The sequence below is a fragment of the Dipodomys ordii genome, unplaced genomic scaffold (assembly GCF_000151885.1).
Source record: "Dipodomys ordii isolate 6190 unplaced genomic scaffold, Dord_2.0 Scaffold31, whole genome shotgun sequence".
In the NCBI taxonomy this organism is placed as follows: Eukaryota; Metazoa; Chordata; class Mammalia; order Rodentia; family Heteromyidae; genus Dipodomys; species Dipodomys ordii.
Window position 1 is genome coordinate 7,834,116 of NW_012267247.1, and position 20,508 is coordinate 7,854,623.

Consider the following 20,508-nt stretch of genomic DNA (forward strand, 5'->3'; position numbering starts at 1 on the left):
CCCAGGAGAACAAGGAAAATGAGTACGTGTGGCAAGACTCGTTTACCCTCACCTTAGTCCAGAATATCAGGCCAATTATCTCTTCCCGGGGAAGGTCTAGATGGGAAGAGTACTTTCTTATTTTGAGGTTGAACAAGGCTGAATGCACACCAGAGTGGAAGCTAATAACCAGTGTGGGCTGAGAGGAAAAGCCCTTTCTGTCTCTAGTAGAAATGCTAATTCTGAGTGGTCAGTACCTAACTCTGGGTGGGTGTGAATGGCCAATCAGAGAAGAAAGGTGATGCCTCTTTGTTCCTCCCATCAGTAGCTTTTGAAAACTCTACTCTGAGCAATGCCCTATTCAGTCACCCAGGCTGACTACACGACTCACACTTTCCTACTTCTGGTTCTCTATGCAAACCACCATGGAACTCCCCCATTGCACAGATGGTAGCTGGGAGTAAAGGTGAGACTGAGCCACATGTCAGGAAGCTACACTCTTGCCATACCTGCTCTCCTCCATCCACAACCCTCCTGGAAGACTGTCGTAGGCTTAGCTTCATGTCAGGATCTGCAAGCTATAGGGGGCTTTGTCCCTGTACCTCAGCCAAATTTGGCCCGTCCTCTGAAGGCTGTTCAGTGAGTCCCACTGTTACTAGGCTAGTTACTAGGCTCTTTGGCTACAATTTTGAATATAGATGCATTTGCATATGAGCTGCAAGATGGAATGAGGAACCTACCTAGACTGCACCTTGTAGAAGCCCCCTAGGATGCCTTCCCAACCACTGCAGCATTTCCTGGCAGCAGCTCTAGTTTCAGTTTGTGGATTTCTTTTTTGTTGTTGTTGTTTTCACCAGTCCTGGGGCTTGAACTCAGGGCCTGGGCATGGTCCCTGAGCTTCTTTTGCTCAAGGCTAGCACTCTACTACTTGAGCCACAGTGCCACTTCTGGCTTTTTCTGTTTATGTGGTACTGAGGAATTAAACCCAGGGCTTCATTCATGCTAAGCAAGCATTCTACCGTTAAGCCACATTCCCAGCCTCAGTTCATTTTTGTAAGCTCCTAAGATACCTGAGTTTATTCTAGCCAATGGGATTATTGTCCCTGCCCCACTCAGGTTACCACTGTTGCCCTAAGCAGGTGCTGACTAGGGAATGAAGTTATTTGGAAGATCTTATTTGTTTGAAGAAAACCTGCCATCACCTCATGTTAGGAACTCTTATAGTGCCCCACCTACTAAGGCACTATAACTAGTTGTTGTTGGTCGTGGGGTCTGAACTCTGGGCCTGGGCGCTGTCCCTCAGCTCTTCAGCTCAAGGCTAGCGCTTTCCGGCTTTTTTCTTATGTGGTGCTGAGGAATCGAACCCAGGGCCTCGAGCATGCAAGGCAAGCACTCTACCACTGAGCCACCTTCCCAGCCCCAAGCCCCAAGTTTTCAAACCCCACGACCGACAAAAAAAAAAGTCTTTCCCAATTGGTGGATGATAATACAAGGCTTGAAGCATTAAATAGTTACTTACTTACCCAGCCTTTCCAAAAGCAATGAATTGTTCCATCAACTTCAGCCCTGGTCTGTCTCTAGCACTATTCACCCAGCCTGTCTTTAGTCATGGCCCAACATTTTTAGAGTCCATATGTGCTCTTGGAAAATCACTGCTCTTTCCCACCAAATCTTACTTTCTTTCTTGTAGGGTCTCTGGGCTAAGTAGGATACAGATGGAGAGATTAAATGTCCCCCCTAAAGTATGAATGAATGAAGGGAAACTCTCCCAGCATGGATGAAAGAAATCTCACTCTCAGCTGCTATACTTATCAATAATCCAGGGGCCAGTGTCAGGTCGATCTCTGCAGTGGCTTCATCAATATTTCAGCTTCTCTAGAACCTGGTTCCTTAGCAACCACATCACTAAGCTTTCCAGGGAAGGCACTGGGCCACGTGCTGTCTGTATCCCCACCCTGTAGGTACTGCCCCTGCTTGTCCTTATGGTCAGTTAGAACCACTCATACCACCCCAGTGGGTAGCTTTGGTCCTCACAGCCCACCTGGGGCATGCTATTTACCAGATATGAAAGAGGAACTACAATGGCACATAACAGCCACAGCTCTTGTAGGTCTACCCTACGTGGGGACAGAGGAACAAGAAGGTAAGGTTTCGAAGGAGGTCAGAGTATGCTTTCCCAGCTTTCCCCTTCCCCTAATTGTAGCATAGGTCATGGCCTTCCCTTGGCCTTGCCCTTTCCTACCTCTATACAGTCATGGAAAAGAGTGATGTCCCCCACTTACCGAGACTCAGGTGCTATTTTCTCTTGTGGCCCAGGTGCAGTGGAGGCGTGCCTCCTGCATCAGCTGAGACGTCGAACTGCTGGCTTCCTGCGCAGCGACAAGATGGCAGCTCTGTTTACCAAGGTGGGGAAGACATGCCCTGTGGCTGGGGAGATTTGTCACAAGGTACAGGAGCTGCAGCAACAAGTAGAGGGCAGGTGAGCTGTGGACTAGCCCCTTCTCACCCTCAGCATCTTTCCTTCCTTTTGGCATTTGCTGCTTCCTGGACAGCCTATGTGAAGGTTGGCTTCTGGGCCCAGGGCTTGTATTGCTTCCATGAGGGACCAGCTTAAGTGTGTCCAGTCCACTCCTTCACCTCTCTATCTTCATCCAGGGACTGTCTCAGCTCACCAGTCCCCACATCTAGTGCCACCAACTTGGGGTTTACCCCTGGACCATTATGCTCCTGAAACCCTTACCCCTCTTTGCAGGAAATCCTCTGGAGGTGGCCCAGAGGCTCTGCGGAAACAGGCCTCAACCAGTGGGAAGGCCCCAGCCCTCAGCCCTCAGGCCTTGAAACACATATGGGTACGCACAGCACTCATCGAGAAAGTTCTGGACAGGGTTGTGCAGTACCTGGTGGAAAACTGCAGGTGACTGCCCTATCCTCCATCCAAACTCTCCCCCCTTCCCAGCCTACCTCCTGCACAGGCCTCAGCCCACCCTTCTACCCTTCACAGTCCCTGGCAACTAGGCATGCCTGCACCTCCCCTTTTAGCAATTCCAAAGCTCTGACCTCACCAGAAACCCCACAGAGCCCCATGCTGTGGATTCACTCCTCCTTGAGTGACATCTCTTCCGGGTGAGCCTGACTGACTAACCTGGACTCAGTCCACGTACCCTGGCAGTGACCTTGTCCATCTGTCCTCCTGGCAGCAAGTACTACGAGAAAGAAGCATTACTGGCAGATCCTGTGTTTGGCCCAATCCTGGCCTCTCTTTTAGGTGAGCCTGAGTGGGGTTAGTGAGGTGAGGAACAGGTGGTAGGGGAGCCCCATGTAAGTTAATCATCCTGTCTCCACAGTGGGACCCTGTGCCTTGGAATACACAAAGCTCAAGACAGCTGATCATTATTGGACTGACCCCTCTGCTGATGAGCTGGTCCAGAGACACCGTATCCGAGGTCCCCCCAATCGCCAGGATTCCCCTGCAAAGCGCCCAGCCCTGGGGGTGGGTGTCTCCCTCCCCATTCCAGGCTATACCTATGGACCTACAAGGAGAGAAGACTTGCCCCAAAACAGTGGCCCCCTAGAAGAGCCTTCTGCCCACACTTGCCTAAATTCTGGGAGCCCATGCTTGTCCTTGGCTGGGAATCAGAGGCTAGCTAAGAGCAAACTATGGCTCACACCTATGAGCAAACTATGGCTCACACCTATAATCCTAGTTACTCAGGAGGCTGAGACCTGAGGATTGTGGTTTGAAGCCAGTGCAGGCAGGAAAGCCCATGGATTCATATCCAATAAACTACTAAAGGTGCTGGATGTAGCTCAGTGGCAAAGTGCTTGCCTAGTAAATATCCTGGGCTCAATCCCCATCAATCCTAGTACCAAAAACCAAAAGACAAAATTAAAAAAGTAAATTGTCAAAAGAGCCGCAAGTAGAGCTGTGGCTCAAGTGGTAAAGTACTACCTTGAGCAAAGCAAGCTGAGGGTCAGCACCTAGGCCCTGAGCTCAAGCCCTAGGACCAGCACACACACACACGCACACACACACACACACAAATACAAACTGGGGCTCGCTAGGGAGGGTGGGCATGGAAGCCTGAGGGTTTTCAGGTCCTAAGCCTGACTTCCCAAGGCCAGGGGCTGAGCTGTGGCTTTCCTGGCAGATCCGGAAGCGGCATTCTAGTGGCAGCACGTCAGAGGACAGGCTAGCTGCCTGTGCCCGAGAGTACGTGGAATCCCTGCATCAGAACTCAAGGACGCGGCTGCTCTACGGCAAAAACAACGTGCTGGTTCAGCCGGTAGGAAGGCTTACTGCCTCTCCCCTCCCCTTCAGTCTCCCTCTCAAGGTCCACATCCAGAAGCCTCTAGCCACAAGACGTTTCTTATCTAAGGAGCTTGACCAGAGAACAAGAAAGGCAGCCCTACCTCCAACTCGCTGTCTCCTATGACTCACGCCCAGCCTGCAGTTGGCAGGAGCCAGGGATGACATCTGCTATAGCTAACTGAGAACTGGGCTGTGCAGGGGCAAAAATGGCAGCCAACAGGCAGGGTAAATGTCCAGTGTAGATTTGGCTGGTCCAGGACACACCTGGCATCCAGGAGGCTGATAGAGAAAATGGCACCAGGCCAACCAGGAAGAGAAGATACCCAGATAGGCTGTGTGGCTTCCTGTTCACACTTGCTTCTGCCCAGCCTGTAGCTCAGGACCCCAGAGCTGGCCTGGCCTGGCCTCCATCTTCTGCTTTTTTTCCCTGGGCCATCCTGGAAGTCTCCCCACCACTCATCGTCTCTTTTTTCTGTTGCCTTTTCCCTGTAGAAGGAAGACATGGAGGCTGTCCCTGGTTATCTCTCCCTGCACCAGTCTGCAGAGAACTTAACTCTGAAATGGACCCCCAACCAGCTCATGAACGGGACTTTGGGGGACTCTGAGCTGGAAAAGAGGTGGGGGCTTTGGCACTTGCTCCCAGGCCTCAGGGAAATACGGGGAGACTTGGTCACAGGGACGGCAATGGAGAGACTCTATCTGCTCCAGGGAGGCAAGCCTCACTCCTTATCCCAATGCCAAGAATTACAGCGTGAAGCTGCCTGGAGGGATTCCCAAGTCCTCTAAGACTGAGGCTGTCCTGGCTGTGGAGAGTCATGGTCAAGCCAAGCTCTAAGCAGCTGAGACAGACAGGCTCTGTGCCAGAAGACAGCATGGGGCTCAGAGGGACAAGGCTGGCTGAAGTCATTACTCAGCTCTAGACCATCCTGTCTTCGGGAAAGTTTTAAGAGGTGCTAGGACTAGGTGACAAAGTAGGCAGATGGTGGGTCTTAGGACACAGTAACACCAGACTGGTTCCTTTTCAGTGTTTACTGGGACTATGCCCTGGTGGTACCCTTCAGTCAGATTGTCTGCATCCACTGTCATCAGCACAGTAAGTCTGTTTGTCCCTGGCAGAGGAGTGGGAGGGTAGACATTCTTCTCCCCATTGTGCACTGTGCATCAAGACTCTTTAGGTCTCTCCCACTGTCCCTATTAATTAGTCAATTTATTAATTGATTAATTCATTCATTTTGTGGTGCTGGAGATTTTAATCCAGGGCCTTGTACATGTGTCCTACCACTGAGCCACATCCCCGGTCCTCCTGCTGTCCCTGTTAAAAAAGCCACTGGGCCAGCCTGGCTGTCCTCCTAACCAGCCCGTGCAACCTAGCCGAGGAGTTGTGGTGATGGACAGGGAGGTCTCAGGTGGCCTCACTCAACCACGTTCACCCCCCCCCCCAGAGAGTGGTGGCACGCTCGTGCTGGTGAGCCAGGATGGCATCCAGAGGCCGCCACTGCACTTCCCACAGGGAGGACACCTGCTGTCCTTTCTGTCCTGTCTGGAGAATGGGCTGCTGCCTCGAGGACAGCTTGAGCCCCCGCTGTGGACCCAGCAGGGAAAGGTACCTCAGGGCAGGGGGGTTCTGGGTGCAGGGCTGGGTGAAGGAAGGTACCTCCCTTCCTTTCCCCACAGAGAGTTCTTAGGAGCTGCTTTGGGTGGGACTTTGCTCTGGGCAGGCTGACCACCCCCTCACTCTGCAGGGTAAGGTGTTCCCCAAGCTACGAAAACGCAGCAGCATACGATCCGTGGACATGGAAGACTTGGGCATGGGGCGGACCACAGACTACGTGTTCCGGATCATCTACCCTGGGCACAGGCATGAGCACAGTGAGTGTCCCAAACTTCCTCCATGAAGGAGGAGAGAGCTGTTCAGGAGGTGGGGCAGCACCACATCATCCAAGAGGGTAGCAGATGGGATCCCCTGGCCAGGCCAGATTAAGAAGTTCATCGCTCCGCCTCCCCATTGGACCTTTTACCTGTCCTCCTTTGGAAAGCCTGCCTCCCATCTGCTCAGTGGTCCTTCTTATCTCTTCACCCAGAACCTCTTGGCTCAGTAGACCTAGGCATCACTGTAAGATTCTTAGACATTTTTTCATGCCCCAGGGGGGAAAATGTAGAGGGACTAGAAATAGAGAGTAGCAAACCCTCAGTCCCTCGTTAGCCACCAGATGTCTGCCAGGCTCCCAGGAAGCAACCTGGGCAGGGGATTTGTAGTGCAAATTGTTCACTGAGCCTTCCTCATGCAAGCTCCTGAGGAGACAAGGTTTGGCCTGAGCAGGAGCTGCATCTGGAGGGTGAGACTTGGGTCTTACAAATGGAGGGCTGGATCCCTGAAGGCACCGGGTTCTCATGCATCCTGCCTTGCGCTGGACACACACCTCCCAGCCTGAAGGTCTGTTGATATGTTTGTAATAACACCAGAGTTCCCTTTCTAGTCAGAGTGCTGCTGCTACTCAGGGGTTTCTTTGAACTAGATTCAACGTTTCTTGAAAACAAAAGTGAGGGAATTTGCCATCCCAGAACACTTACTGCCAGCCAGACCACCTGCTCCCTACAGTTCCTAACAGGTGCCAGAAAATAGTCAACAAGTGTGTCTGGTTTGGCAGGCAGATGACCAAGCTGCATACAAATCCTCCCAACAGTCTTGGAAGGCACAAGGTTTAGAGGACCCCTTGTTCCTCCCAGATGTACCTGACAAAGAGACATCTTAAGCCAGAATGGGTTTGCAAACCCAACACTTAGTCTCAGGCTGATGCACAGTTTAGATTCTTTGGTCTCTGCTTCCCCCTCTTCAATCACTGACCTTTCCCTTCCTGGTCACTTCATTTTTAAGGACCGCTTCAATCTCAAGGGAAATCCTGAGTGCTTGATGCAGAAACTCAGCTGAGCGACTCAGGCTCCCTTAGGGTGGCTCTGGGGAAGCCCTGAGAGGAGAAGGTTGAATTTATAGCCTCAAAACCGAGATTTATCCCCAAAGTCTTCAGATTCAATGCAGCCTGACCATGCCAGGAGCTGGAGAATGATCAGGATTTGTAATCCTGCCCAGCTTTGGCCAGGGATGGTAAGCGCCTGAGCTGCTAACCTGCCCCATATAGTCCCTGTCTTTCACACACACAGACTCAGTTGCCTCTCTTCTGTTCTTCCTGGAGAGGATCCCTCCAAAGAGTAGCGCTCTGGGGCTTTCCCAGTCCCTCACCTTCTTCCATACTCATCTAGTAATCACCGGAAGGTTCCCAGACCCCCTTCACCAGGGTCCTCATGCCTCTGCCTCTCTCGCTATTTTCTTTGAGCAGTCACTATTAACTACCACCACCTAGCGGCCAGCCGCGCGGCCTCGGTGGACGATGATGAGGAAGAGGAGGATAAACTACACGCGATGCTCTCAATGATCTGCTCGCGGAACCTCACAGCTCCCAATCCGATGAAAGGTTTTTATCCCTCCCCACTCCCTGACTCACCTCATCCTCCACCCCACCCCCTGGGCCCACCTGCCACCCACCACAGGGGCTCAAACAGCAGTGTTGGCATTAGGGGACTCGCACCTAGGGTGTTTTCCTTCTGTCAGGATACTGATCAGGGAGGGCGGAAGGAGTCTGGACAGGTGCTGCCCAGAAAAGGGGTCATTCGGAGTAAGTGACACTGGTTATAAGGAGGGAGCTTCATGCTTCGAGGGAAGAAGAGCCACTGAGGGGAGCCAGTGATTATCTGATTGCCCCTCATGGGCCTTTTATTCTTCTGGCCTTCATGCTGGAAATGCCAGGCAGTAGTCTCTTTCTTTCTCTCTGCTGATTTGGGAAGGCCAGTCCCAGCCACCTTCCTGTGCTTCTGACTTCTGACTTCACAGAAACAGGCCAGAGGTACTAGGCTCTTCTAGAGCAAGGGTAGAGGTTGGAGAGTTCAAGCAAGAGGCCACCTCAGGACTTAGTTTTTCTAGCATACCTAAGGGCTTTAGAAAGTAAGGCCTGGTGCTCTAGCATGAAACCTAGAAATATCTCTGTGGGCTGTCCAAAAAGGGACACCGCTTAGGGCATGTCAGCTGAATTTCTTGTCACAGATATGTCCCTGGCACACAGTATGGGCTACGTGATACTTTTTGTTTTTTGGAAGCTCAACATTCTCTCTGGCACCCGGTTCTGTGCCAAGGATACCACACCAGTGTGTTCCCATCTCATGGACCTCAGAATCTCTAACTATAGAGGTCCCCTTCATTGGAAATAGCACAGCAGTGTCCACAGCTAGCAGTATTTCTCTATCCACCACCTGTTTGTTTATTTTTGCACAGGTGTAGGTGGGTGGAAAGGCAGTCCTACTCTATGGAGATCCAGCAGCCTAGAATCCTTTGAGGACAAGGAAGGGACACATGAGGAAAGGCTGGTCAGCTGAAGCCTGCTCTCTTGGAAGTTAGGGAACTTCACCATCCCCATCTACTTCCATGATGGAATTAATTGTGTCTCCCATTTCCCCTGTCCCTGTAGAGGGAGCCTCAGAATCTGTAACACTCCTCTTACACGTCTACAAAATTCTGCTAAGGAGTACTATTCCTCAGCCCAACTGCTTGGCCACAAGTGACGAGCCTCTCTATCCCTGCCAGTCAGACCCATGACTCAGAACACACCCGCACCCCTCAGCCAACCCTGCTAGCTGCTCTTCTTCCTGCCACATGCCTGCCCTTAAGCCCACCCTCCCTCCCAGCCCTTCCAACATAAGTCCATAGGCCAGGCCTAGCTACAGACACCCTACTTCTCATTTTTACTGCCTACACACATCCTGCCATCTGAAGGATTGCTGCTTATTTGTAGGCTAAGCGAGCAGGGTAGGAAGATTAAGGTCTAAGGGGAAACAAGGAGCCCCTTCTTGACCCACAAATTGGCAAGCAGGCTGGAGGCTGAAGGGTTCCAGCAGAGCCCTTGTCTTAGCAGACTTGGCAATAGAAAGCCCTGTTGACTAGTCCTTCAAGATGAGCAGGACTGCCAAACCTTAAGTTCAGAAGCCTTAGGATTGGTCTGGGCATTCTCTTGCAGAACTCAGGTGCCAGATGAAGCCAGTATGCTTGGGGCCTCAATACTTGGAGAAGGGGGAGGGAGATAAGAACAGAATCCCTAGGTGGCTGGGGAGAGGGGCTAGGAATATAAGCCCCCACCTCCACTCCAGTCCATAATGACAACACTGATGAGTCCATTCTGCTGGCTGTTGCTTTTCAGGCCTGCAACATGCTTGACTTGTGCATGTGATTCAAGTGGCGGGGTGTCCAAATCTCCTCTCTTTCCCCTTCTCACCCCCCCTTTTCCCGCTGCCTCCTCCACAGAGCAGAGATGCTGTTCACTCTAATTCTGCTCCAGGCCAGGCACCTTTCACTCGGAGTCTTAGGGGCTGTGGGGTTCACCCACCCAGATTGTTTGCTTTACACTTTCCTCATGCTCAGAGGAGAGAGTCAGAGTCAAAGCTGACCCAGCAGACCCTCCCTGTCCAGCCCGCTACCCCTCACCCAGTCATGCCAGAGCTCCAGCCATCTGTACTGGGTTAATTCAGACAGTGTTCAAGGCTGGCTGGTTCAGCTCCTTCCTGGAGAATTAAGGTGAAAAGCATTGACCCAGGAGATTTGCCTTGGTTGGGCCCTGCTTTCTGGGCATGAGCTTGTTTCCCTCTGTGCCCACCCTCTGCCCTCTGCACCTAATGTCCTCCCTGCCTGTTCGCCTGCTGCCTGCTGCCTGCCCAGTTGGGCCAGTTCCTATCCCAGGTCCTCCCAGAACTGGCCTCTCTTCTGCCTGCTGCAGAGGCATGAGCTGGGTTCCTGTCCCACCCCTCCTGCACTTGTCCCCTCCCTCTCTTCATAGCTTGCAACCCCTCACTCCCAGAGCCGCAGCCCCTCTGCCCTGTGTATGTTCCCTTAATTTGCCTCCTGGTGGAGCTGAAGGGCCAGATATATACATTTACATATACACACACACACATATATACATATAAATATACATATACATATAAATATGTATGTGTATACACACACACACTCACACACACACACAATCCCAGCCATGGTGGTAGAAGGTAGGGCAGCTCTTGAGGGGGCTGGAGGGGAATATGCTCAGCTCAGTCTTCTCCACCAAAGCACACCCAGAACTGAACTCGGGCTCTCAGAAAAACCAGGTTGAGGCCTGCCTCAGATCATGACAGACCAGAGCTAGGCTGAGTCAAATTCACATTAGAATCACTAAGAAAATTGCTGCTAGAAAGTCTCAACCCACACGGTGCTCTCATCATTCTGTCCTCTTCTCTGCTCTCTTCTCCCTCACATCTACAGTCTTCCCCTCCTAGTCTTTTCACTTCCTTCCCTCAGTGAGCTTCATCTCCATGGCCCCCTGGAGTTGCCAGTGTGATTCCTGAGCAGCGCCCTGCCCTCCTCAGGCCCTGGGAAGTCCCCAGGGTCTTGATTCAGGTCCCATGCAGACCCAACAGAGCTGACTGAAAAGGTTGTTCCGCAGCAGTGTAGATACGTCTAAGGAGCCATCTTCTGAGGCTACACCTCGGCACGTTTATCTGTGACTGGTGTTAAGCGGTGGGTCTGTGAGCCTAGTCACCACCTCTGCCCCTATATTGTCCCTGGTAGCCCTGGGAATTTTGCCCTCCCTTCCAGCTCACTTGGGAGCTGCTATGCCAAGTATGGTCAGACTAGGTTGCAGGATGTCCACTAGATCTAGAACCCTTGGAAAAGCAAGGAAAGTGGGACTGGTGGCACTAGGGTCCTTTGAGAGCTTTGAGCAGTGGAGACTCCCTTAGGGAGAGGAGTTAGAGTTTAATGGGCTTCAAGCACCTTTCTGAGCATCTTAGAGTTTGCCTGAACAAACCAAACTCAGCCCTTAAGGGCCAGGCTGCCTGGGAGCTTAGGCCTTTGCTGTTCCTTCTCTTTCCCTCCCTACCTTCTAGAAAAGTGTTTGCTGACAGTGAGATCTCTATTACTAACAAATACTTTTCTAGAAGGTAAGTAGACACAACTCAGTCTAAGTACTCTGTTTTGTACTAAGACTTCTTACTGGCCTTTTTCAGACTTGTGAGAGCCTGGGAAGGGCCAGGTACCTTCTCTACCATTTTTAATCTCTGGGCGTTGAACTAGGCAGGTCCACACCCCTGTGGTTTTCAACTGATGATGACTTCATGCTGCAGCTCTGGGAACAGAAGTGGGCATGCTACAGGATGCTTGAGCGAGGAGGCTTGACAAGCACTGACCATAGCCCTTTCCTGCCCTCAGATGCTGGCGACATGATTGAGATGCAGGGTTTTGGGCCTGGCCTGACAGCCTGGCACTTGGAGCCCTTGTGTGGCCAAGGCTCCTCCTGCCTCTCCTGTTCTTCCAGCAGCTCCCCATATGCAACCCCCAGCCACTGCAGCTGTGTCCCCGACCGGTGAGTAGGAAGAGCCTGGGATACCAGCCTCCCCTTAATGAGTCTATCCATTTGTGTCCTTCTGTCTTTACAGTCTGTGTCACTTGCATGGCAGGCTGGCCTCTAGAGTTGGACAGACCTGGATTCAAATTGTACTTATGTGATTTTGGCATGTTTCTGAGTTTCTCAACCTGTTTCCTCCCCCTGTGAAGTAGGGGTGCTATCACTTACTCTCTAACACACTTGTAAAGACCACATGAAGCTGGGCACTGGTATCTCATGCCTGTAATCCTAGCTACTCAGGAAGCTGAGATCTGAGGATTGCAGTTCAAAGCCAGCCTGGGCAGAAAAATCTGTGAGACTCTTATCTCCAATAAACCATTCAGAAAACCAGAAGTGGCACTGTGGCTCAAATGGTAGAGTGCTAGCCTTGAGCTGAAGAGCTGAGGGACAGTGCCCAGACCCAGAGTTCAAGTCCCATGACCGACAAAAAAAAAGTCAGAAGTTGGGCACTGGTGGCTCATGCCTGTACTAGCTACTTAGGAGGCCGAGATCTGAGGATCACAGTTCAAAGTGAGCTCAGGCAGGAAAGTCTGTGAGACTCTTATCTCTAATAAACTACTCAGAAAAAGCCAGAAGTGGTTCTGTGACTCAATTGATAGAGCACCAGCCTTTAACAACAACAACAAAGAAAAGCTGAGGGACAGCACACAGGCCCTGAGTTCATACCTCAGAACTGGCTCAGGAAAAAAAAAAAAACATGCCTAGAGCTGTGCCTGCACATAGTAAGTGCTCCCCACTTCCAGTGTGGACACAGAACCTGCTGTTGGGCGACATATCTGAGAGCACTCAACACCTGCCATGTGAAAGAGCAGTGTGTGGACAACCTTTGTGTGGGCCATTGGCTGGGTGCTGTCCTTCACCTGTCACTTTATGTTTTACCTGTTACTCCTGGGGACCCTCAGGTAGCTTTCTCCAAGATTTACTAAAGCCAAGGTAGTTGCCCAGCATTGATATTGGGAGTGGCAGCAGTCATAAGGAGGGCGGAGGCAGGGAGGAGGAGCCCACTGGTCTGCTATTCCATACACCTGCCTGCCTCTCAAGCCAGAATACGCTGCTCATCATCGCCCATCACTAGGTCGCACTACGTTGTTTCCATAGGTTGCCCCTGAGGCTACTGTGCGAGAGCATGAAGAGGCAGATCGTGTCCCGGGCCTTCTATGGCTGTGAGTGTGTGGTGAGGTGGGGATGAGGATGGGAGAGGCTGGGAGTGGGAAGGAGGCACCAGCCATCAGGGTATCCTGGTTGTCTACCACAGGGCTGGCCTACTGCCGCCACCTGTCCACGGTACGGACCCACCTGTCAGCACTGGTGCATCACAACATCATCCCACCTGACCGGCCTCCTGGGGCCTCAGGAGGCCTCACCAAGGATGTATGGAGCAAGTACCAGAAGGACAAAAAGGTACAAACTCTGGGGTTATGGGTGAAGGGCTGGAGTGGGCCCCATTGTGCACAGCTGCTTGCTCTGGGGGCAGCTTCCTGGAAGGAATGAGGATTACAGGAAGAACATGGCAGGGGGTGGGCTGACTTCCTAGAAGTGGCCTGAGTCCCCATAGAATCTCATACTGCTGGGGCTGTGGGTCTCCATGGGAAGGGTCTGGGCTGGGAACCTTTTCTGCTTCTTACCTTGCTCCAGTGATCTCAGGCAGCTCTTTGGCTCCCTCTGGGCTTCATTTCCTGCCCTGTGAGGAAGGAGGTAGGGCTGGATCTCATCTAGCTGAAGGGGGCACGAGAGGACTTGGCTTCCCCAAGCAGAGTTTGCCCAGGCTCCAACAGAGGAGTCCCCGCCCCAGCCTGAGCCCTCCTTGAGCCGGGGCTTGGGCACCTGGGCTGGGGCTTGAGCATGGGAGCCACACAATCTTTACCCACTGGATCCCTCAGAACTACAAGGAGCTGGAGTTGCTGCGGCAGGTTTACTACGGAGGTGTGGAACACGAGATCCGAAAGGATGTCTGGCCCTTCCTGCTCAGCCACTACAAGTTTGGCATGAGCAAGAAGGAGATGGAGCAGGTAACAGAAACTTGCACCTATGGGGTATGGGAGATGGGAAACATGGCAGAGGAAGATAGCGCAGCCCCACAGCCCTCACCAGCAGCTTTGCTCTAGCCTTGAGATTCTGGGCCAGAGATCCAGTGTCTGCCAGCCCTGAAGAGGAGGCCTTGGGGTGCCCTCTGCCATGATCATGATGTGGTCCAAGCACAGGTGGACACAGCCGTGGCGGCAAGGTACCAGCAGGTGCTGGCGGAGTGGAAGGCTTGTGAGGTGGTGGTGAGGCAGCGGGAGCGGGAGGCTCACCCAGCCATGCTGACCAAGTTCTCCTCGGGCAGCAGCATTGACAGCCACGTGCAACGCCTCATCCACCGAGATTCGACCATCAGCAATGATGTGAGCCAGACAGGGGTGGGGGAAAGGGGGGGTGGCGGCTAGGGGAGAGGGGAGCCTGGGGGTGGGGGGCATGGGCCAGAAGTCTTTTATGCACTCACTGACAGTGGGACCCACAGCAGAAGGCTTAAGGTGTCTGTTAATGGGTTGCTGCCTATTTCTTGTCTAACAAGATAATGATTTCCCCAGACTGGGAAGGATGCGCGATGTGTCTGCCAATAACTTCCCATTTCTGGCCTCTGTTTCCTCATCTGCTCTCACGCTTCTCATCACAGAGGCTGCACCAAGGGCACCCCGTGCACTCCGTGCCCCTCTGGTATCCACTGACAGATCCTCCCTCCCCCACATCTGTGGCCTCATGGAAGTGGCCAGGCAGAGCTAGTTCAGAGCATGGGTGGAAGTTCTTCCTTTCTTCCTGGCATCCCTCCTCCTGTGTTTAGACAGCAAGATCTACACCACAGTCTCTACACCCAATTAACACCAATAAGTTTCTGTCTCTCTCTCTGTCTCTCTCTGTCTCTCTTTCTCTCTCTCTCTCTGTTGGTCATGGGGCTTGAACTCTGGGCCTGGGTGCTGTCCCTCAGCTCTTCAGCTCAAGGTGAGCACTCTACCATTGGAGCCACAGCGCCACTACCAGTTTTCTGGTGGTTAATGGGAGATAAGAGTCTCATGGACTTTTCTGCCCAGGCTAGCTTTGAACCTCAATCCTCAGATCTTAGCCTCCTGAATAGCTAGTAGGATTGCATGAGTGAGCCACCAGCGCCCGGTGATGTGTTTTTTTTTTTAGAATACCTTTATCAATTTATGTTTTTTGTTCAAAATTGTCTCTTGTTGCTTTACTAAACCATTTCTAATAATAACAATAACAGAAAGCATATGTTGAAGCAAGACTTAAAAGAAATGTGGACCAGGTATGGAGGTACATGCCTATAATCCCAACACACAGAAGGCAGAAGCAGAATGATCAAGGGTTCCAAGCCAGCCAAGGCCGTTAGCAAAATTCTAACTCAAACACAAAATTCAGCTATGTTCCAGTGACTTGTAACCTAGCTACTCAGGAAGATGAGATCTGAAGATGGATATTTGAAGCCAGCAAATCAAAGAGACTTATCTCCAATTAGCCAATAAAAGCCAGAAGTGGAGGTGTGGCCCAAGTGGTAGAGTGCCAGCCTTGAGTGAAAAAGCTAAGCAAGAATGTGAAGCCCAGAATTGGGGAGAAAGTGGGGAAAAGGGGAAAGAAAGGAGTGTGGGAAGAGAATTCTCTATCTGGGCTCCATTCTGACGCAGGGAGAGGGCTGGGGCTATAGAAAGGAAAGTCCTGGGGTGCTGTGAGGAGCCAACATGTGTGGATTCACTCTCACTAGGTATTCATCTCTGTGGATGATCTGGAGCCCCCAGGTCCCCAGGGCCCTGAAGATTCTAGACCAAAGCCTGAGCAGGAAGCAGGAGCTGGGACTCCAGGCACAGCAGCGGTGGAACAGCAGCAGTCTGTAGAGTTTGACTCTCCAGACTCAGGGCTGCCTTCCTCCCGAAATTACTCGGTGGCCTCCGGCATCCAATCTAGCCTGGATGAAGGCCAGAGCATGGGCTTTGAAGAGGATGGAGGTGGAGAAGGCTCTAACAGGCCAGCCCCTGCAGGCCACTCTTTCTCGGAGGAAGATCCCAGCCGGGAGAAGGCTCCCAGGGCCAGTCAGCTGGAGGCAGGGGAAGAGCTGGAGGCTGTGTGTGCTGCATCCTACACTGTACGTGACCCCTCCCTGTGGCCCTTGGTACTGTTCCCAGAGGCTCCAGAGGTACTCTGGACATCCCAACACCTGGGGAGCAGCTGCCAGGGTGGTGGGGTGCTCAGCCTGTCCTGACATGGAGCCCTAAGCCCATCTCTCAGCATCCTCAGAGGACCCTCTTCTAAGAGGTCTGGCTTCCCTATTAGGCTTCTTTCTCCTGCCCCAACCTGGGAGAGGCTGTCCAGCCTCTCTCCTGAACACCATACACTCTTCCAGATAGAATTACTGGACACCGTGGCCTTAAATCTGCACCGCATAGACAAGGACGTACAGAGATGTGATCGTAACTACTGGTACTTTACTCCCTCCAACCTGGAGAGGCTCAGAGACATCATGTGCAGGTGCCATTGTGGGGCAGGCTCGGGGAGGGAGGCTCATGCTCAGGCTGCTACCAGTTTCTCTGTGAGGGGTTAGGTCTGGCAGATGTCTTATCCCTCTCCCTCACACCCAATTCACACCTGCTGCCCTCTCTCATTCCCTGAGACCACCCAGATCCCCACTTCAACCACTCTTTGTTTTGTTTTGTTTTTGGTCGGTTGTGAGTCTTGAACTCAGGGCCTAGGTGCTGCCCCCCGGCCTCTGTATGCTCAAAACTAGCATTCTACTACTTGAGCCACAGCCTACTTCCAGTTTTTGAGTGGTTAATTGGAGGTAAGAGTCTTACAGGGACTTTTCTGCCCAGGTTGGCTTTGAACCACCATCCTCAGATCTCAGCCTCCTGAGTAGCTAGGATTCTAGGCGTGAGCCACCGGCACCTACCTATTCAGCCACTCTTCTACAGGAAGCCTCTCCTCTTTTTGTTCCCCTATTCTACACACCAAGCTGTGGTGGCCATTTCTTTCCCCGAGTCCCCAAATGCCTTGGGGAGCAAGGGACATATATAGTCTCCCACTGTCTCCTGAAGTGAGGCTCACAGGAAGTGCTTTACAACTGTTGAAAGGCCGATTTGGAGGTAGCAGGCTATGGTAGAGGTCATGTGCCCAGATACCTCTGTGAGAAGGGAAGGCCAGAGCGCAGCCGCGATGACGTAGAGACTACCCCTGGTGTTTCAGCTACGTGTGGGAGCACCTGGACGTGGGCTACGTGCAGGGCATGTGCGATCTGCTGGCACCTCTCCTGGTCATCCTCGACAATGGTGAGGGACACAGAGTACGCAATCCCAAAGTAGAGCTGGGTTTGGGTAACAAACTGGAGAGGAAAGATGGCGAGGTTGGGAAGGGTGGAAACAGGAGCCCTGCGGGTCTCACTCTCGTTTCACTGCAGATCAGCTAGCCTACAGCTGCTTCAGCCACCTCATGAAGAGGATGAGCCAGAACTTCCCCAACGGGGGTGCCATGGACACCCACTTTGCCAACATGCGGTCCCTCATCCAGGTGAGGTCTGAAACCACCTGGGGGCTCATAATGGCGGTGCTAGACTAGTCAGTCCATTCAGAGAGGTCACCGAGCGTGCTGGGGGGGGGGGGGCTCTTCACACATCAGCTTAATTTCTCTCATTAAAACAACAAAAAACATGGTTGTCCATGTTACAAACAGAAGACTATAAGCGTGATTTTGCTGTGTATTCGAAGTTGGTGGTGAAATCTAACACTCACAAAGAAATATAACTCCAAAGGAATACTGCCGAGAGAGACAGGCAGGGAGGCAGCAGCAAGCCTCCACCCAAGGAGACCTTAGCTGGCAGGCACCAAACAGCATCCCTGTGCGTGGCAGCTGAGGGTGGCAGAGAGGCAGCCTTCGATCAGTCTCTTTCCTTTTCCCCTGTGAGATCCTGGACTCAGAGTTATTTGAGCTGATGCATCAGAACGGAGACTACACCCACTTCTACTTCTGTTACCGCTGGTTCCTGCTGGATTTCAAAAGAGGTAAGAAGTAGGTGGTGGGATCAGCAGACTAGGGCTACAGATGTGGGAGATCCGTCTTCCTCCCAGTCAGTAATCCCCTAACTGTACCTTGGCACCACATGGAGAGCTTTGAAGCACTGTGAACGCCCTGTATTGGCTCCCCTCGGCCTCCCTTAGGTTGAAAAGCACATGGAACACCCACGGCTGCAACCATCACCCTGATAGGTGATGATCTTTGAGCCTTTTTCAAACTGTGTGTCTTCCCTTAAGCATTTTTTTTTGTGGGGCCTGAACTGTGGGCCTGGGCGCTGCCCCTCAGCTCTTCAGCTCAAGGTTAGCGCTCTACCACTTGAGCCACAGCGCCACTTCTGGCTTTTTTCTTTTTGCTTATGTGTTGCTGGGGAATCAAACCCAGGGCCTCAGGCATGCAAGACAAGCGCTCTACCACTGAGCCAACTTCCCAGCTCCTTCCCTAAGCATTAAAAGTTGATTTCCCCAAGGAAGAAGTGCTATATGTGGGTAGCCAAGGGAGCCAGGTAGCCTTATCACCAGGCCTGTGCTGGTGAGCCTGGCCTGGTGAGCGCCAGCCCCTTCCTGTCTGCAGAGCTGCTGTATGAGGACGTGTTTGCCGTGTGGGAGGTGATCTGGGCGGCCAGGCACATCTCATCAGAGCACTTTGTCCTGTTTATCGCCCTGGCTCTGGTGGAGGCCTACCGGGAGATTATCCGAGACAACAACATGGACTTCACTGACATCATCAAGTTCTTCAATGGTATGAGCTGGACCAGCCATCCGACTGTCCCCATCAGGGCGTGGGGACCTTCATTCAAGGCCTGGGAAGAATTGGAGGGTTTTCAGGAATACCAGAGTCCCTTCCCCATAGGCAGAGTAGTCAGCCACAGGGCCCCTCCCAGCCTACTGCCCTGTCTGTACCTGGCTACAGTTACCTATGTTTCTCTCAGAGCGGGCTGAGCGTCATGATGCCCAGGAGATCCTGCGGATTGCCCGAGACCTCGTCCACAAGGTGCAGATGCTCATAGAGAACAAGTGAGGGCTGTAGCTGGGGCAGCAGCGTGGACAGCCTAAACACCGGGCCCCTGAGTGCCAGCAGGCAGAGGCACAGGCAAACACAGCTTGGACTGTCCCAACTCCCCCAGCCACCCCTGCCAGCCCAGCTGTGTTCCTAACAAAGTGATGTGAGCCTGGGATCCGACTGTGGGCAGTGCTGGCCCCATAGGGCAAGTTGGGCCAGGATGCCTTCAGACCAGGGCTGGGGCAGGAGGAGCTGGCCTCAGGGAGCAGCTGCCTTGGGGGACAACTATTCTGTTCTCTGAAAACAACTGGGAATAGCCCCTCTGCCACCTGTAGCCCCAGCCTGGACTGTTCCCTAATACCTATCAATATCTAGTCAATCTGGAGGGCTAGCAGAGGTGGCAGGCTCTAGCGGCATGGGCACGCCTACAGAAAGATGTGGGGGGCAAGGGGATCTGTGCTATATCTCTCCCGAGAGTCCCTCTGCAGTCCCAATGGGACAGTTACAACAGCTGTCCTTTCAGGCATGTGACCTAGGCCCTCCCCTGAGACTCTGGGCAGTCAGACATGAGCCCAGGGGGAGCAACCCACCTCAGCAGCACTGCCACTGCCTCTGGCGACCTGAGGCGACCCCCTCCCCTCCCCAGAGCTGTACAGTTCACCCACATGTGTCTGTACAGTATAACCCTTGCCACCCTGTCCTCGCTTTATGGACCTAGATACACCCCTAAGACTGTGCATAAATCCCATACTTGCCAGTTGGATGGTCTGGAAATGTAGCAGGAACACTTGCTCTCCAAGGTAGCCCAGAGAGATTCTGTAGGGATGCACTCCATTACTTGCCCCAGGCATATGCTGAGTTCTTGGGGCTGAGGGATTCAGGGGTACTTGGGTTCCTCATTTGTCCCTGGGGAGAAGCAAAGCCAATTCTGCCTTCCACATGCATCTCAGGATGCCAAAAGACCCAGGGACCCAGAAACTCCTTTGGAGGAACTGTATTTTGTGGGTGTGTCAGAAAGGGCCCTGCCCTTGACCTGAGGCCTTGGCATGTTGCTTGCTCTGTCAGCTCCATATCCCCTACCACCCAAACACATGCAAGCTAGGCCTGGCTCTGGGGCCTAGAGGACACACTGGCTGGCTCCTGCTTGGCAGTCACCAAAGTCTGCAGACTTCCTCTACCTGAGAACCATGGGAAAGAGCCAGCAGCCCTCTGCACCCAGCATACCCTGCCCACCCCTGCCCCTGGGCACTTCACAGCCTGTGCAGGGCCAGCCCACCCCACTGCCTGCCCCTGTTGTCCATGAGTCCTTGGCCTCCACCAAGCACGAATGGCCAATGTGTGCCTGCCTTAGTGACTAAGTGGTTTTGTGAGGAGCAGAGTGTGTGTGTGTATTTGGCTCAGAAACTATACTCTTCAGTGTAACAGACCAATAAACAGCATTTGACAACGCTTGAGGCTCTGGAGGCTACTTCTGCAACTGACATTGTCTCAGAGTGACCATGCATGGGGCGGGGGGAGGTCTGTATTCTCCATAATTGAACAGTAAAGATGTCAGCCCCCAAAGTCAAGGATGGCACAAAGGGGATCAACATTTCCTAGACGGAAAATCTCCAGTCCTTAGCCTGGCATGGAATAGTCCAGAAGTTGAGGGTGATGGCCAGACCTCAAATAGCACCCTGGAGGAACTTCACCCCAAAA

The 20,508-nt window shown here is 52.6% G+C and overlaps 1 protein-coding gene across 2 annotated transcripts in view; it reads left to right on the plus strand.

The window, feature by feature from the left end:
* Sgsm2 (small G protein signaling modulator 2) overlaps positions 1–20,249 on the plus strand; it is a 45,853-nt gene extending 25,604 nt beyond the window's left edge. The window contains exons 3-24 of one of the 2 annotated variants that reach the window (XM_013016454.1): positions 2,296–2,458; positions 2,732–2,893; positions 3,177–3,244; positions 3,324–3,469; positions 4,128–4,262; positions 4,781–4,905; positions 5,314–5,381; positions 5,731–5,891; positions 6,031–6,157; positions 7,624–7,758; positions 11,574–11,727; positions 12,868–12,932; positions 13,025–13,170; positions 13,650–13,778; positions 13,971–14,153; positions 15,515–15,892; positions 16,151–16,275; positions 16,987–17,069; positions 17,198–17,307; positions 17,702–17,798; positions 18,382–18,549; positions 18,740–20,249. In XM_013016454.1, the coding sequence (XP_012871908.1) occupies positions 2,296–2,458; positions 2,732–2,893; positions 3,177–3,244; positions 3,324–3,469; positions 4,128–4,262; positions 4,781–4,905; positions 5,314–5,381; positions 5,731–5,891; positions 6,031–6,157; positions 7,624–7,758; positions 11,574–11,727; positions 12,868–12,932; positions 13,025–13,170; positions 13,650–13,778; positions 13,971–14,153; positions 15,515–15,892; positions 16,151–16,275; positions 16,987–17,069; positions 17,198–17,307; positions 17,702–17,798; positions 18,382–18,549; positions 18,740–18,828 (3,017 nt within the window). In that variant the 3' untranslated portion in view covers positions 18,829–20,249. The remainder of the gene's footprint in view (positions 1–2,295; positions 2,459–2,731; positions 2,894–3,176; positions 3,245–3,323; positions 3,470–4,127; positions 4,263–4,780; positions 4,906–5,313; positions 5,382–5,730; positions 5,892–6,030; positions 6,158–7,623; positions 7,759–11,573; positions 11,728–12,867; positions 12,933–13,024; positions 13,171–13,649; positions 13,779–13,970; positions 14,154–15,514; positions 15,893–16,150; positions 16,276–16,986; positions 17,070–17,197; positions 17,308–17,701; positions 17,799–18,381; positions 18,550–18,739) is intronic. The other variant, XM_013016455.1, reaches the window with a different exon arrangement.
* The last annotated feature ends 259 nt before the right edge of the window (positions 20,250–20,508 follow it).